Source organism: Anguilla anguilla, chromosome 6 (assembly GCF_013347855.1).
Source record: "Anguilla anguilla isolate fAngAng1 chromosome 6, fAngAng1.pri, whole genome shotgun sequence".
Taxonomy (NCBI): domain Eukaryota; kingdom Metazoa; phylum Chordata; class Actinopteri; order Anguilliformes; family Anguillidae; genus Anguilla; species Anguilla anguilla.
The window spans coordinates 22,417,354-22,433,190 of NC_049206.1; the positions used below are offsets into that span (position 1 = coordinate 22,417,354).

The 15,837-nt window shown below is 43.8% G+C and overlaps 1 protein-coding gene across 2 annotated transcripts in view; it reads left to right on the top strand.

Moving 5' to 3' along the window:
• LOC118230801 (tyrosine-protein kinase RYK-like) overlaps positions 1-15,837 on the top strand; it is a 54,256-nt gene that overhangs the window by 24,045 nt on the left and 14,374 nt on the right. The window contains exons 2-11 of one of the 2 annotated variants that reach the window (XM_035424120.1): positions 15-136; positions 251-350; positions 587-718; positions 2,237-2,299; positions 4,536-4,677; positions 5,583-5,683; positions 8,303-8,386; positions 11,434-11,559; positions 13,417-13,503; positions 15,393-15,462. In XM_035424120.1, coding sequence (XP_035280011.1) covers positions 15-136; positions 251-350; positions 587-718; positions 2,237-2,299; positions 4,536-4,677; positions 5,583-5,683; positions 8,303-8,386; positions 11,434-11,559; positions 13,417-13,503; positions 15,393-15,462 — 1,027 coding nt within the window. The remainder of the gene's footprint in view (positions 1-14; positions 137-250; positions 351-586; positions 719-2,236; positions 2,300-4,535; positions 4,678-5,582; positions 5,684-8,302; positions 8,387-11,433; positions 11,560-13,416; positions 13,504-15,392; positions 15,463-15,837) is intronic. The other variant, XM_035424122.1, reaches the window with a different exon arrangement.

Here is a 15,837-nt window from a genome sequence, read left to right on the forward strand (position 1 = left end):
TGTGTACCCCTCAGGACTGGAGGCAGAGCTGTACTACGTGAGAGATGATGTCATCAGCCACCAGGCCCTATCCTTCATCATGCCTGTGCCCAGCGAGACCAATAGCTTGCACTTCACCTGGCATTCAAAAAACAAGGTGTGGTAGCCATGATTGCAGCAGGTGTGGAGCTCCACAAGCCCCATTACCTCCCTGTCCCATCACCAACTCTCTTTCTCTCTTTATCTGCCTCTCTCTCTGTCTCTCTCTCAGGTGGACTACAAGCTGGGGTTCCTTGTGGATAATACTGCTGCCATGAGTCTACCAGAAAGCAACATCTCCACACAGGGAGAGGTGCCCCAGAGCCTCTCAGGTCAGCCAATCTCAAATCACTTCCTGTTTCCCTGCTTAGGAGCAGTCCATCACACTTGTAGGCTGACACATTTGACTGTGTGCTTAAAAGGTATTTGTGAGAGAAGAGTAGTATGTACATCACAGTCAGGAGAGCCTCAGAGAAAAAGGTCCACCTCAGAGGTGGCAATAGACTGTGTAATATTCATAAATGGAATACACAGATGGAAAACTCTTTGTGTGTCCGGCCCCATGTAGTTTTTCGAGTGGACCTCCTCTGTTCGGGCAAAGTGAGCACGGAGGTTCTTCTGACAGTGCAACTCAACCTGACCATCATCTCCAACAACTTCACAGTCCTCAACTTCAAGAGGAGGAAAATGTGCTACAAACGTAAGCCGCCCCTGACCAGCTGTCCCACATGCACGCACTCATAGACGCACCCACACTTTCCCTCACACAGGCCTGAGGCAGCATATGTTCGCCATGGCGCGAGCGCCTCAGCTTGGCTACAGTAATGACGCGTAATGGAGAAACTTCACCCACATCAACAGGGAGGCCAGGTGGCAAGGAAAACCCCAGACATGATGAATGTTCCTTGGCAGATACGGTTATATTAGCACCAACCCTCTTCAGCTAAACTGGGGGTTTTAATTCATTAAAAAATTAGCAGGAAATTGATACCGTTTGAATGAAAGATGCATGGCTACGGGCTCTTGGCTCTGAGAAGAGGGGATTTGTACACATGTAAGCCATCTGTCTGTTTCCCAGGGTTACAGCACGTTAGGGCGGAACACTGCTGCACACGTCTCAGTGCTGCAGCGCCATTGCGATAATGAAGAGAGCACATTTATTACTCGGCCAAGAACCAGTCACAGGAGGGGCAGCTATAGGCTCACTGTAGGAAATTCAAATGGGGTTTGTCCTCAGCTGTTGCTGATTAAGGGTCATCAGAAGCGGTGTCCTGCTTTCTATAGGGAAACCTACAACGTAATTATTCTCTGAATTTTCGGCACAACACCCTGGCCCAAAGAGCCTGTTCAGGCTTTAGTATTAAAGTAGACCCTTAGGTCTGTTGCCTTAAATGGGCGGAGAAGCGTTTGACCCAAGAAACTTTGTTATCCCAGATGTTGTCGCTAAATTGTTACTTGTTGTTTGCGCCGATGCCAAGTGACAGACTGCATTTGGGACGAGGTTGCTATGCACCAGAAAACACGTGCTTCGTCTTGCCAGAAAAAGGATAATTCGATACAGCAGTGTCACGCTTGTCGCATATGATCTTGGATGTTAGACTGGGATATTTTGATGTGAATGTTGTCGCTGAATCAGCTGACTTAAACTTTTAAGAATCCTCAGGCGTAGTGTTGTGGGTGGGAATATCTTGTGCGCCATCCATTTTATTTGCCATGACGCTTATGATGTAAAATAAATCTGCATCGAGATACCTCCGGTTTGTACATTATTTACATTTGTACAGCTATTTGTCTGCGTGCTCAATGTCCAGACAAATGTAATAAAAAGTTATATTGGTCGGATATACTAACAGCATTCACATAATGTCTTTTGGCTTTGCAAGAATACTTTGTTTTATACAAATATTAGTGATCTTGGGATTGTTATATTATTATTTCACATTAGAAAACAGAGCATCATTTTGAGACCATGTGAGTGCAGTCCATCGATTTATGTGTCGCATGGTTTTTGACCTACATGATTTTTAGTTGCATCCCTGGGCAAAACTTTTGCTCTGACATTTGTTGGCTGAAGTCGTAGCAGTGTGGCATTCTGCTTATGCAGAGTTCCTCTATCACGTTGTACTGGTCATTGTGCGCCTCAATTTCCCAGTGTGATGTAGGCCAGTTGATCCCTTTTGTACCCATGACCTTTTCTTACCCCTTTGTTTCATTGCAGGGGTCGAGCAGCTGGATCCCAAGGTCCCGCCATTGGTTAACACGAACGTTAGCAGAGCCGGAGGTAAGTGGCCTGACTCAGTCACCTCATCTCTTAGACACGTCCACTCATTCAGGTACAGTTTACTGTTGACTCCTCTTGGTTCATTCTTAATTTATGGGGCATGATTTATCTGGGCATTTGTGGAGTTCAGAATTTGTTAATCTGGCAGTTTCTCTGTTTCAAGTTTGTTATTGATTGCACCTGCATAGGGCTTTACATGATCTCACACCACAAAGGGGTAACATACCACAGTCACCACCAGTGTGAAGGCTATACATGGCAGCCATCTTACACAAGAACGCTCACTGCATGCCAGCTGAGGTGGAGTGAGAATGAATTAGTGGCTCCCATAGTAAAATCTAATACATACGCGTCAAGACGATGGTGCAAGAGAGGCTTACATTTTGGATTTGTGGTTATGGCTAAATTCAGATGTGTGGAAAGTAGGGCTGTCAAAATAAGTTTCACAATTTGAAAATATTTTGAATTTTAAAAAAAGGTTTCACTCTAAAGGAAGAATTTACATTTGAAAGTGTAAACAAACAACATCACATTTAAATTTGTGTGTTTTTAAACTTTTTCACCACCTGAGTTGAGTATGTCCCTCTCCCTTGTGTATTTTCATTTTAAATAAAGTTCTTCCTCTGTAGCAGCTTTTTTTTAAAAATAAACAAGCCAATCAACAGTGAAGCTGCAGCTTCATGGCTGTAATCCCTGAAGCGAACATCAGCAAGGAGATAATCTCTCCTGAATGTTTGGAATGCCTTTTGGATTCCGGGCAGCTCATGGGAAGATTGAGGAGAAGGACTGAAGTAATTATCAGAATCTGCTAAACGCAGCTCATGTATCACCTGTGTTTAAAACCACAACGCATAGCCATGTTTGTTTCCTCTCTTAACCACTCATGCAGCCCCCCCCCAAAAAGGCATTGCACATAACAGTCCTGGCAAACTTGTGCAAACTGACCTGTCTTGAATTTAACAAAGAACTAGCAACCCAACTTTTATGTGATCTTAAAAGAACTGAGTATAGAGCTTGATTACCCCCGACACCAGAAACCTCCCTCAAGGTAAACCCTGCAGTCTTTCACTGGTCTTATTGACCAGAGAGGCACTAGGAGCTCGAGTGGATCATTTGACTGCAACATGCTGAATTCTTTCATGACGGTTTTGTGACTTGACTTGAATGGCAGTCAGATTCTGTACTGTTCTGTATTGAATGAAGGTGCATCTGTCACTTTCAACAATGGGAGCATGACCTCTGACCCTGAGGGAGCAGAGCTCCCGGCCAAGCGACAGTACAGCCGGGCTGTTATCTTCCTTTCACTGCTCATCCCAAAGTACCAGAGCGTCAAACTCTCCCTTCCACTCTCCAGTGTGATCTTTCGCTTCATCGGTCTGGCCGAGCTGAGGCTTTCTTAAAAGCTTTAAAGTGGATCATGCGGGGGGTGGTGCTCGCGTGGAGCGGAGGGGTGTCCTATCCTCCTGCAGCCAGAATGAAAGCTCTGTGGGAATCATCGTTTTGATTTCTCTAAAGCATTTAACGCTATTCAGCACTATTCTTTTAGCGTAGATATCGACGAGTTTTAATCTGCATAAGTCAACAGTGACGTGGGTTTTGGATTACCTTACTGCTAGGCTTCGGTTTGTGAGAATGAACGACAATACCTCAGATGATTGATTTTAGGAAAAAGAAAGATGCCTGAAACCTTGTCTTCAGCAATGCACAAGCAGTGGACAATGTGCATTAATGTATACAGCCAGCATAAGATAACCAGGCTGCCGTTAGCTTAGCCCCGCTCAGGACAGACTGCATATTGAATGTAACAATCACCCACTTCCTCCTGGCTTCTACAGGAATGCCTGGCCTGAGGAGCGTGAGATGAGCTGCCGTCTGCCAGCATTCGCTGAAGAATTCCATTTTTTATAGCTTGGCTCATTTTATATTTATTTTTGTGATATTCACTAAAATAGTTCAACATTCTCTTCAAAGGGGTACGCATTACTGCGGGCCATATTTACTCAGTTTTATTGCTTCTGGAGAGTTCCAGTAATGCTCAGGTTCATCTTTTGTCCACGTGACGGATGTCATTCCCTGTGTTGCAGCTAATTTAAACATGCTCACTGCTAATTGGGCCTGCTTGAGATGCATAGCTCTGCTAAGCTGTGATGTTTTTTTCAGTTCTTTACAAGGTGTGCTATATTTATATGTTGTTGCCGCCTCTGAATGAACCAAGATTTTTTTCCCACCCCCTCAGCTGACGTGAACCCTGCTCCCACCTCTTCCACCCGAGTCTTCTATATCAGCGTGGGGGTCTGCTGCGCCGTCATCTTCCTGGTGGCCATTGTGCTGGCCGTGCTGCACCTGCACAGCATGAAGAGACTGGAGCTGGATGACAGGTGGGCACTACAACTCCCAGCAGCCACCACAGCACCCAGGCTATAGTTTTTTTAGACATGTTTAAAGTGAAGTAATGTAATGATAAAAATATATTTTCATGGGTGTCATAATAAAATGCATTGCCTTGTATTCAGTTCCCTGCTAGTCCTGTCGCTGGACCAAGACAAAACCTGCTTTCACATGGAATAGTACTCTAATGCAGTATGTGCTGCAAATTCTCTTAGTGCAATGTTTTACAGATGGATAGAGATTTGGTTGCAGAGTATGCTCTGGAAGTCCTGCTAACAGAAATACCTGCCCAGACTTGACAGTCTTGACAGAGAACACATTATACGCCTTCTAATGGACAAAAAATGGTGTATATGTACTGTAAAGGCACTCTTATTTTAGCATTTACCCTGAGAACCCCCTCCTTTGCTGCCTGCAGACCCACAGCATGCTTGCACATGATTTTTCTTTTGTTATTTAAAGCGGTACTGCTCACAGGGGAAGGTTTAAAGAGGAACACCTTTACACAAACTGGTCTGGGACAGAAGCCAGGCACCCTGACACCACTGAATCTTTAGACTAACCAGATACTCTGCTCTGCTGTTCCTTTAGCCCTCTGCTACATTACTGCACGTAGTTCTAGTTTCGAATGGGAGTTTGCACTGTGTGTTACAGTACGCAGCATCCGTTCCCACAGTGGTGGTCTAGGCGTCTTCATGAATTTTCTGTAAATTCATCAAATGGAAATGTTTCAATGCTACAGAAACAGACCATTCGATGCTCAGAATATGGAGCTGTGTATCTGGTAAGACTGTAGATGCTGTGCTGGAGTTGTCCACTGGTGTGTGGAGTCAAGGTCATTGAAGAGCTGACGTTCTGTGATCTTCTCTGACCCGCCCATTCTCATGCTTTTCAGCGTGAGTGACAGCGGAAGCTCCCAGGGCCTCTCCATGCCTTCCACCCAGACCACGCAGTACCTGAGAGCGGACACGCCCAACAACGCCACGCCTGTCACCAGTAAGACCCCTCCCCCACCATCTCTGCAGCCCTCCTGCACCTGGTCCACTTTAGGAAATTGAGTGACGGGATGCGTACTTGTAGAGGGGATACGGTTGGTCAGTATCACTGCTGGTCCATTTTGAGAGAATTTGTCCATGGGTATTTAAATATTCATGCATGCATTTTTAAATGGATTTTCTTTTCTCACAACTTGAAATCATCAGTTGTGCCACCAATGATCCACCTACACCCTTGTGCTAAGCAGTACAGCAGACATGTGCCACTGACTGTTGCAGTCGTCGTCTCAAACCCGGGTCCTGGAGACATTACCTGCGGGTTCTCATGGTCACTCTGAACTTAATTAGTCTATTAAAGCACTTGATGACATGGTTATCTCACCTCACCTGGTTACTTGGGTCTCAACTGGGTGCTGGTGTTAAGGTAAATACAAAAACCAGCAGACCACTGGTTTAAGCACTGTTGGTCAGGTAGAACTACAGGAGAGCTAGCGCTGCGTGTATTTCAGTGGTCATTACTGGTCACCTGTGGACACCTGGCAAGCCATTGAGATGAGGATGCTGAATTGTGTCATGTCATGCCGATGTTTAACTGTATGTGCTTCAGTCTGTGTGCGTAACAGCGGTGTAATGTGAGGTATTGTGTGTATGTGTGTGTTTGTACGTGTGTGTGCGAGCATGCGTACATCTGTGTGTAGTGTACGCATGTAGAAATTATTCCCTGTATATTCCCTTATTTGGTTGTGAATGCATGCACTGGTCTTTTCTGTAATGTAACACTGCTGAGCATTAATTAAAGATGTGAGAAGGGCCAGTTCTAAGGGTTTTGCAAGTTTGGCCTACAGCATGTTTAAAGTTGCTTTGGATAAGAGCATCTATAGAGTAAGTAGATGCAAATACCTCTCTGACCAGAATCTTGGGTATGATTTGTAACTCCATGACCGTTGTTATGAAAATTACGCCGTACAAGTGTGAAGAACTTTGGAGGTCATAGCATTGCAAAAGGACACAGTGATACATTTTTGGGTCATTAAGCATGAAGCACTAGATAAGGATAGTTGGACCCGTGTGGAACACAGAATCTGTAGTATTCTTACAGACACAGTACATCAAAATGTGCCCGAAATATATTCTTAACAATAAGGTTTTCTTGGTGTTGTGTTCCTTTTGTTGTGGGGGTTTCGATAAAGTGTAATGCTATGAATATGTATGAGGAGGTTGGGTGTGACAACTTTTTAAAGCTGTTTTTCTATAAATCCTGTCTTTTGCCAGAAATTCTTTGTTGTGCAAGTCTGTCCACAGTCTGCATTTCAAAAGTCATATCTTTGACGTCTGTTTCTTCCCCCCCATCTTGTAGACCAGACCAAAATTGGCCAAATGGCATTCCCCTGCATGACTTTGATAATAGGCTGTCAGTGATCTGATTAGTCAAACTGAAATCAGAAGGCGGCAATAATGAGCTGCCGTTGGCTGTTACCATTGCTCCTCGTCTCTAGGGCGACCTTGCATGTCTCCTCCTGCAGCCAGTTCCACCCAGTGTACGCATAAAGTTCTGCCAGCGTTGCACTGTGGTTTAGCACTGTACACGAATGTGGAAATGGTCTGTGTTTTAAATTCTGAGGAAAAACAGTGGCTTGTTTTCTGGGAGTATTCCAAGTTTAATATAGTGGGGGAGATGTTTTGTATGCTAGGTAATTGGGCGAAACTGAAAAAGTTTGTCAGAGAAGTAATGGGAGTGGAGCAAAAAGTTGAAGCGTGGACATTTCTTGGCTCTTAGTTTATGCACAGGAAAGCTTCCCATCCCAATTCCCCTCCTCTGTATTTTCCTCGTGACTATCATCTTTTTTCTGTGCTTTTATTTTGGTTGAAAATAAATTTTGGGATCTTAAGTGTCCAATATCAACAGAACTGTCAAAACCCTGGAGAAGGCTCGATGGTGAACATCTCGCGGTTGGCATTTGTCTCCACCTTATGGAGCCAGTGTGAAACAACCACACATCTTTCAGCTCAGTATGGTTTCTTCAGCATCAATTCATAGCCATATTTAAATAACCAAAAAAAAAAAAGATTTGCATTATAATATTGATGAAGTGCAAAAGCTGGTGATCGCCAACAAATCTCTGTGTTGATAGTTGATCTGTCTTATTAATTTATAGATTTTGGTGCAGGAATAATTCAGTTGCTGACTGTAAAATGTACAAATATCTGAATAATAAGGAAAGGGGTGTGGTTGTTGCAGTCCTCCTCATATGCTGGGCAACCAGTCAGCCACACATTTATATATAAAACTTCCTACTGATGTTTTCTGGTTTGGCCAAACTATATTTAACTGGCTTGTAGTTTTGCTGTGTGCCAATTTCCTGTACATACGTATTAGAAATGACATTTTCAGTGAGATTAATGAGCGGAATTCATTCTTAACTGTAGAATATCCCAAAGGTAAATGGCTTTTATTTGATCATTTTTTTGTTGTTTTTGAGTTTTGTTCATTCTCTCTCTTTTCTCTTTGATATGCTTGCTTGACCGTGTTAACGAGCCGCGACCACATCCCATCCACTCTACCTTTGCCCTCTCTTTAAACGCCCTCCTTATCACTCTCCCCCTTCCCTCTTGCCATCAGACAATCACCCTGGCACCACACCCATCCATCAGCTTGCCACCGCCTCCTTCCCCAACCCCGGCGCCCCTTCCCACGAAACCAAAAGTAAGTTCTCTTCTGCACTTCCAGAGAACCAACGCAACCCAAGGCACCGCACTAACCCCCCCCTTCTTCCTCAAGCACACTGTCTGTTGACCAGGGCCTGCATTTACCTCTGTTTGGGCCTGTATTTTTGTGTGTCAGAAACTCTATGGTTGCACTGTGGCATTATGGGAGTTGAAGTGAACAACGCAGGCTATTCATTTTTGGGAATGAAAACTGGAGGTGGCGTGATAAAGTGTTTCACACTCGAGAGGATGCAACACCTTTCAGGCCAGGGACATTTTAATTACTGCTCAGGGCTTTTCCAGGTGATGTGCTTCTAGAATTTTCTCTGTTTAAAGACCCTGTGCAATCACTTTCTTGCATTTAAAATGTTCAATGAAGTGCAAATTTATAAACGGGAAAATGATAACATTTTATATTGATGTGGAGTATGTCCTGAGAGTCATGAGAGCAGGTGGTCTGTTCTGGGAGTGCAAGTCTTGCCACTGCTTGGCAACATACGAAATGGAGACTCTACTGATTGGTTAATATGTACTTGCGTAAGCATTAAGCATAAGTGCTACAACAGACCTACACTAAATTCTCCTGTAGTGGGCAGTATAAGACCATTAATTTCACAATTTATAAAAATATTTTGAGATCCCAGCTGAATGTAGTCGGTGAAGTAATAGCATCCTTGTGTTATATATATATAATTATATATATTTTTATTTAGTTATTTTTTTTAAATTATGATTTTGATTGCACAGGGTCTTATAAATACTGCCTGTGCCCCCTCCTCCCACATCATATCAAATTGTATTTGTCATAAAATATATTTTTTGTATTCAGCTCAATAGTTTTGCTGTGTTTCCTATTATAACTCGTAGAATACATTCTGTTTCTTTTCATACTAGCATTGACAGATAATTGTTGAAATATTCATATCTTCAGCTATAAATGGAATGTACTTGATTCCTATACATGGGACTAAGAGTCACTATTTTCCCGTGGCATGGCTGTGGGCAGTATCAGTCACTCTGAACAGGAAGTTCAATGAACAGGTTAGACAGGTGAGCTTCTGTCGCAAGGAATTTGATAGAATTTCTGCTGCGGCCAACAAGCTGTTCTGTAATTGGTCCTATTGCAGAAGGCATTCATGACCGCTAGATTGCGCTAAAGAGCTTTGCCCTCAGAGTAATTTTGTGGGAGTGGGGTCGTTACCAATATGTTCAAGCTTCAGTAAGTATTTGCTTTGGCATCATATAGTTCCTAACATTTATTCATGCATTCATCCATCAGTCCTGGTCACTTTCACCGGTCATAGTTGCATAGACGAACATACAGTATCAGGACACCAGAAAGGATCCTTTAAATGAGATCTTCAATCGCATTTAAAATGAAGCGGCATAATCATTGTTTCTGTGTGTACTCGTGGAGACCTAAAACAGAGGCCTGAAGTGAAGTGAATGAAGCCATCTCATAATGTCCTAATGATGTTGCATTGACTTTGCAGCAAGGTGACATGGTGCGGACTCTGTGGTAATGATGCTGTGAGGACATTATGCATGAGCTGAGGATGCAGCGGGCTATTTATCAGCTGTCAGTGCTCTTGTACAGAACAGCCCTCTGCGCACTTCATCATGATTACGTTCATTGGGGGCACAATGCATCTAATGGTGAATGATAATACATCACAAGGGACGCAGTCTATGATTCATGGTGCAAATCTGTACTAAAACAAACATATTGGGCCCTGGAATTATTGCTAAATTGATAGTGAAACAATGCTTAGCTTGCCTATCAACCTACCAATATTTATCTGCCGTCAGGTCAGATAAGCACTGGAGGGCCTTGCATAATTTGGGAGAGACACAATTATGAAATCTTTGCCTTGTAAACAAGGTATTTCTCCTTGTGTTGAAGGATACTTGTGCCACTTCCAGGAAATGTTTACACACACACACACACACACTGAGGACTTCCCATTGACTACATTTATTCCATAACCTCTAACCCTAACCCTAACCCCAACCACTACATGCCTAACCTTAATCCTAACCTTAACCTAATTGTAACTCTAACCATAAGTCCTAACCCTAAAACAGCCTCTTGAACTTGTGGGGACCAGCAAAAGGTCCCCACCTTGTGTAATTTCCCTCCTCTTTCTATCCTTGTGGGGACATTTGGTTCTCACAAAGATAGTAATACTTGTCCACACACACACACACATTCACATGTATATGAATTTTACTGAAAGTAATTTATCCTTACAAACAAGGTCAATTACAGTATGAGAGATATGATAATGCAACAAAAAGAAAGCATTATCATGGCTTTTGTAATTGGCTTATCTAGTACATGTACTGTATTTGGGAAATCCTACCCTCCAAATATTTGGTGAAATATGCAAACAAATGATTGCTCACATATTTCATAAATGAATATCCTACCTTGCCCCTGGTGTCTTATTGTTGCACTAATTAGAGTTAATCTCTGATGTGTAAATGGTTTCCTTTGTAAGTAAGTCACAGAGGACTCTGGTGAAATCGGTCAAGGACTCTAGACTGTTTTGTGTAATTTTATGAGGCTGTACATAGCTGTGCCTTGCAGTGCTAGTATTGTTATGTCTTCAATCAAAGTTTTATGTACACAACTATGAATCACTGCCTTTATTCCTTGTTTTCCATCCATTGTGATTCACCATTATGTGAAACAGACCTGGGTCAGATACGTGTTTATTCTGGATTCAAATACTTTTCTACGCTTTACTACTCTTGTCTGGTGTATTGGGACCAATGAAATACTCTCAAAAAGTGCAAACCCTGCCTTCTGGTCATATTGGCAGGCTCAGTTGCACCAGGCAAGATCTATAGAGCACAGAAAAGTATTTGAATCCAAAACAAATACGTATTTCACCCAGTTCTGGTGTGAGACGGGGTCATCAAATGGAACTCTTTACTCATACGTTTGTGTTTCTTTTCTTCCCGTAATGTGTGCTTGTGTGTGTGTGTGTGTGTGTGCATGCGTATATGTGTGCGTGCGCATGTGCACGTGTGTCCCCTCAGGTTGCCCGTCTCTGCGCATTGAGAAGAACGACCTCAGGAGTGTGTCTCTGTTGGAAGCCAAAGCGAAGGTCAAAGACATTGCCATCTCCAGAGACAGAGTCACTCTGTGCGACGTTCTGCAGGAAGGTACTCCCCCTTCTGGCTCACCTCTGAACTGCCCATTTACGAACACACACATCAAACATGCTCAGTTAATTAAAAAACAGGAAAGGAAGTTCCAACAATCACTATTCTCCTGTACAGACACTATACCAGATATTCCCCTACCCCCCTCTCTTTCTATCTCTCTCTCCCTCTCTTTCTTTCTCACTCTTTCTGTTTTACTGTCCCTCTGTCTAACTCTTTGGCCACCCCTCCTTTCTGTGGACCTTGGCTGGTGGCCAGAAGAGGACATCAGCATCCTTTGCCATGGTGCAGCATGCTGGTGATCTCTGATGCCAACACACTGCACCACTGACAAAAGTGCATTGGGAAACGCGAGCAATTTATCTTCTTGCCACTGTTCCAAAGACATACACTTGATGCAACATTTTACGCGGGACTCATTTTCACGAACAATCTTCCCCTTTCATTGTCTCCTAATTTATTAGGAGCGTGGGTCTGACAGGCCTTTATTACGGGCCTGCAGCCGCCTGCAGGTTTTGTGTAATCGCGGGCAGTCTGCCGAGGGAATGCGCCCTTCTGCAGGCCTATACTCCAGCCCCTCACCCGCCTTCATTAATTTTACTGTGCAGCCACATTCTTTCGTACTGCTTGAGATTTTGAGAGAGCTCTACACACACACACACTCACCCACAAATGTAGTTGTGCACACATGTATGCATGCACTCGTGCAAATTTATATCGACACGCACACCACGCGAAGGCCAGTGTTTGACCAACTGTTCTGAATTGAGACCCCAACTAGAACGCTCCTCTTCCTCTCTTCCCTCTTCCCTTGCTGGGGAGGGCACACTTGGGATGGAAGGGTGGGCCAGTTATCCTGGGTTATGCAACCACGTAGCGCTGACTGGGCGGCAGGTCCCCACAAGCCCTGAAACACCGGAGCGGGAGTGTGTTTAATAGTGACCCCCGCCTTGGCTGTAGAAACAGTCCTGTCGAAACCTGCCCAGGCATCGCCCCAAGGTCTGTACCGTGTAGTTTACATTGGGGTTTCAGAAGAGCAGTTTATGTGAAGGGTAATTCAACATTTCATTTTTACTCAATATCCTGGAGCAACAGGGGGAGAATGTGCAGCCTCCTCTAGTGCCTGAGTTGCATTTGCGTCAGACAGCGGTAACTAAATTTATGATCACCAAACTCGATGCAGGTGTTTCAAAAGTTCTTTTTTTTGGAACGTCTGTGGAATGTTGTTTGTTTTTTGGCTTTTTTATTGATAAATGTTGACCTCCCTCAAGAATGCTTGCATGATGGCTCAGGTTCTCAAATTAGAGTCAGCATAGTAGACCTAGGAGGTTCTTGGAAAGCGGGAGAAAGTGTTTTTCTTTTAAAAAGTTTGGCCATTTTAGCAGGAACTTGAGTGAAATCTTTTTTTTTTTTTCGAGCAGAGCCCTGATGCTCCTCCCCCACACCCAATGTCTTCAACCTTTTTTAAATGATTTTTTTTTAATGAACTATGAAGTCCCATTGGGTTTTATCGTAAATGAGCTCCAACTGATTGTGAATTAAGCTAACTGGTCCAATATTAATACCTGCTAAACTTGCTCGAACCAATCAGATTCCAGGTAAACCAATTTCTCAAACTGTAACTTCCCTCTTCAGACACTATAGGCAGAATATGGCTTGAACCTGAATTAAGATTAAAAGTCTAAATTTGTGAGTGAGACCTAACCAGGACTGGGCTAGGGCTACAAACCAGCCCGAAAAAAACGAACCTGCTTTTTACCCGTGATACAAGGACATCGTACAATGATGCAAAGAGAGAGAAGTGTGCCTCTTTCTGGCGTCCGTCCGTGTAACGAGTCTTCTCTTCCTCCCTGGCAGGGACGTTTGGGCGGATCTTCCACGGCATTCTTCTGGACGAGAAAGACCCCAGCAAGGAAAAGCCCGTCTTTGTGAAGACAGTGAAAGGTGCGTGCTTCTCGAGTAACTGGATTCCTTTAACCTTCTCACATTGACTCCCATCTTCTGCTGGGCAACAAAAAGCTTCTGCATGAAAATTGTAATTTAATTTAAATTATTTATCTCTCTGCATGAATGTATATTGACATGTATACACACACGTGGTTCAAGGTTACTGGAAATGTATCGTAACTAAAATGGAGTATGATATGAGTGATGGGTGCTGGCATATAGGTCACAAAATTACCAGTGCAAGTATGATTGAAAACTATAAAAATCATTTTTATGTTTTATGTCTCATTGCAAACCAGCCACAGGTGAAATGTACAGAATTGAGACATGGTGATTTTGCTGTTGTGATATGGGAGATACATGTTTTTCTTGGAAAGTATTACCTGCGGGTATCTGTTCTTGTCAGTCACAATCTGTGCCACGTGCAAAAATGTTTTTCTTGGCCTTTGCTCTATCAATCAATCTTCTCCCAAAACTCTTGTAGCACCATTCTTGCTTGAAGGCAAGCAGGTTTGCTAGTTTTTCTTGAAGGCGGTTCTGGTAGACAGTGCAGGTGGGGTCACTCACATTGATTCCTCAGCTAAAACACTTGCGACCCTCGCTTCCTGCGTTCTGTGCAATAGTGGAATTACAGTCTTACCTAAATGCTTGACTGAACTTGCACACCTGAATGTAATCGAGTGAAAGGTGGCGGCACCCCTGGTATGTGAGCTACTGGCGACTGTAATTTGGCTGCATTGCAGACGTATACAATGCTCTGTCTGTACAAAGGGTTGCATTCTCTTGTGTGTTACATAACATTGCTGGCCGTTAGCAGACTCTTATCTAGAGAGACTTCCACAATTTTACATAGCTTCTATTTGCAGGATATGTACTAATTCAGGTTAACGACTTCGCTCAAGGGTACAATGGCAGTACCGTACCACGGAATTGGACCTGCACCTTTGACATATATGCCAAATCTTGTACCAATCATCTCATGGTTGGTCAGGACTAACTGGGGGCCCATCAGAGACTGTGTGGGTCTGGATTGCCTCCCAGTTGTGGGTTTTCAGTATGTAGCTGTTGGAGGGAGAACCGTGAGATTCGCCAGGCCCGACAGTCCCACCGGCACCGCTCCACACCGCTAGGGTGGGTCCATGCCTGGTCGGACAGCGTGGGTGGGCTCCCCCATGCCTCCTTTGCCCGCCCAGCCCCAGGGATGCAAAACAAAGGTCATTCACTCCAGCTGCGGTCAGATGCCCAAACCCCACGTGGGGATACAGTCGGCCTCTATGAACCGGGCCTGTAGTCAATCTTGTTTGTTTAGTCTTTTTGTCGAAAGAATAGACGAAACAGAGGAAAGCAACGTGTCTGTGGTTCTTGGGGAGCACAAGAGCACATTCTGTGCTGGGCTGTAACCTCCGACCAGGGCAGTATGGCTGAGGGACTGGAATACACTGCGCCCTCGAGACTCTGGGTGTAATGGGCACTGGCACAGTCAGGATAAGCCACTGTGTTGTGTTCTACCTTGATTCATAGTGGGTGACTCCCGTTCAAATGAGAAAATGGTTCACTTCGGTTTTGCTTCATACATATTACTCCCAGCAGCGAAAGTTGCATGTTCTTCTTGACCATGCCATATAATACACATACTAAAAGCATGCTATACAAGCATTTTACAGTAAAGCTTTTCTCCTTTGTTCCTGTGTGAGATATATTGGTTAAAACGCATGCCTTGTAACTGTATTGCCTTTGGCTTTATTGGTATTCTGGTACATCAGATCTGAGGGAAATGGGCATGACCACCAGTGACTGTGAGAAAATAGTGTCTGACTCTTGAAAATATAATTCAATTCTCTCTCCCTCTCTCTCCTTTTCTCTCGCCCCCTCTCTTTCTCTCTCAGACCATGCCTCAGAGGTGCAGGTGACAATGATGCTGACAGAAAGCTGTAAGCTTCGAGGCCTACACCACAGGTGAGTTTGCTCGGGCCAGACTGACTGCACACAGATGCAGTAGACTTCCTCACCAAGAGCACCTTTAGCTTAGTAATGCTAGCTGGCAGTTTATGTCAGGTGACCAACTAAACACTGGCAAGATTAAGATGTGCATTTGACAGATTTTAATAGGAATGAATTTTCTGGATTCCCACTGTTGCAGGTATGTGCAACACACTGGCAATTAATCTCTCTCTTATGCCATTTCTGAAGGTCTCCATAGACAAGTCAAAACATAACCCTCAAAATATCGTAAACATGCATTTTGTTAAACAATTTTTTTTCCAAATTGTGGCTGGGATGTTGAGTCATATATTACAATGACATGGTATTCATTTTGTTTTACAACATAAT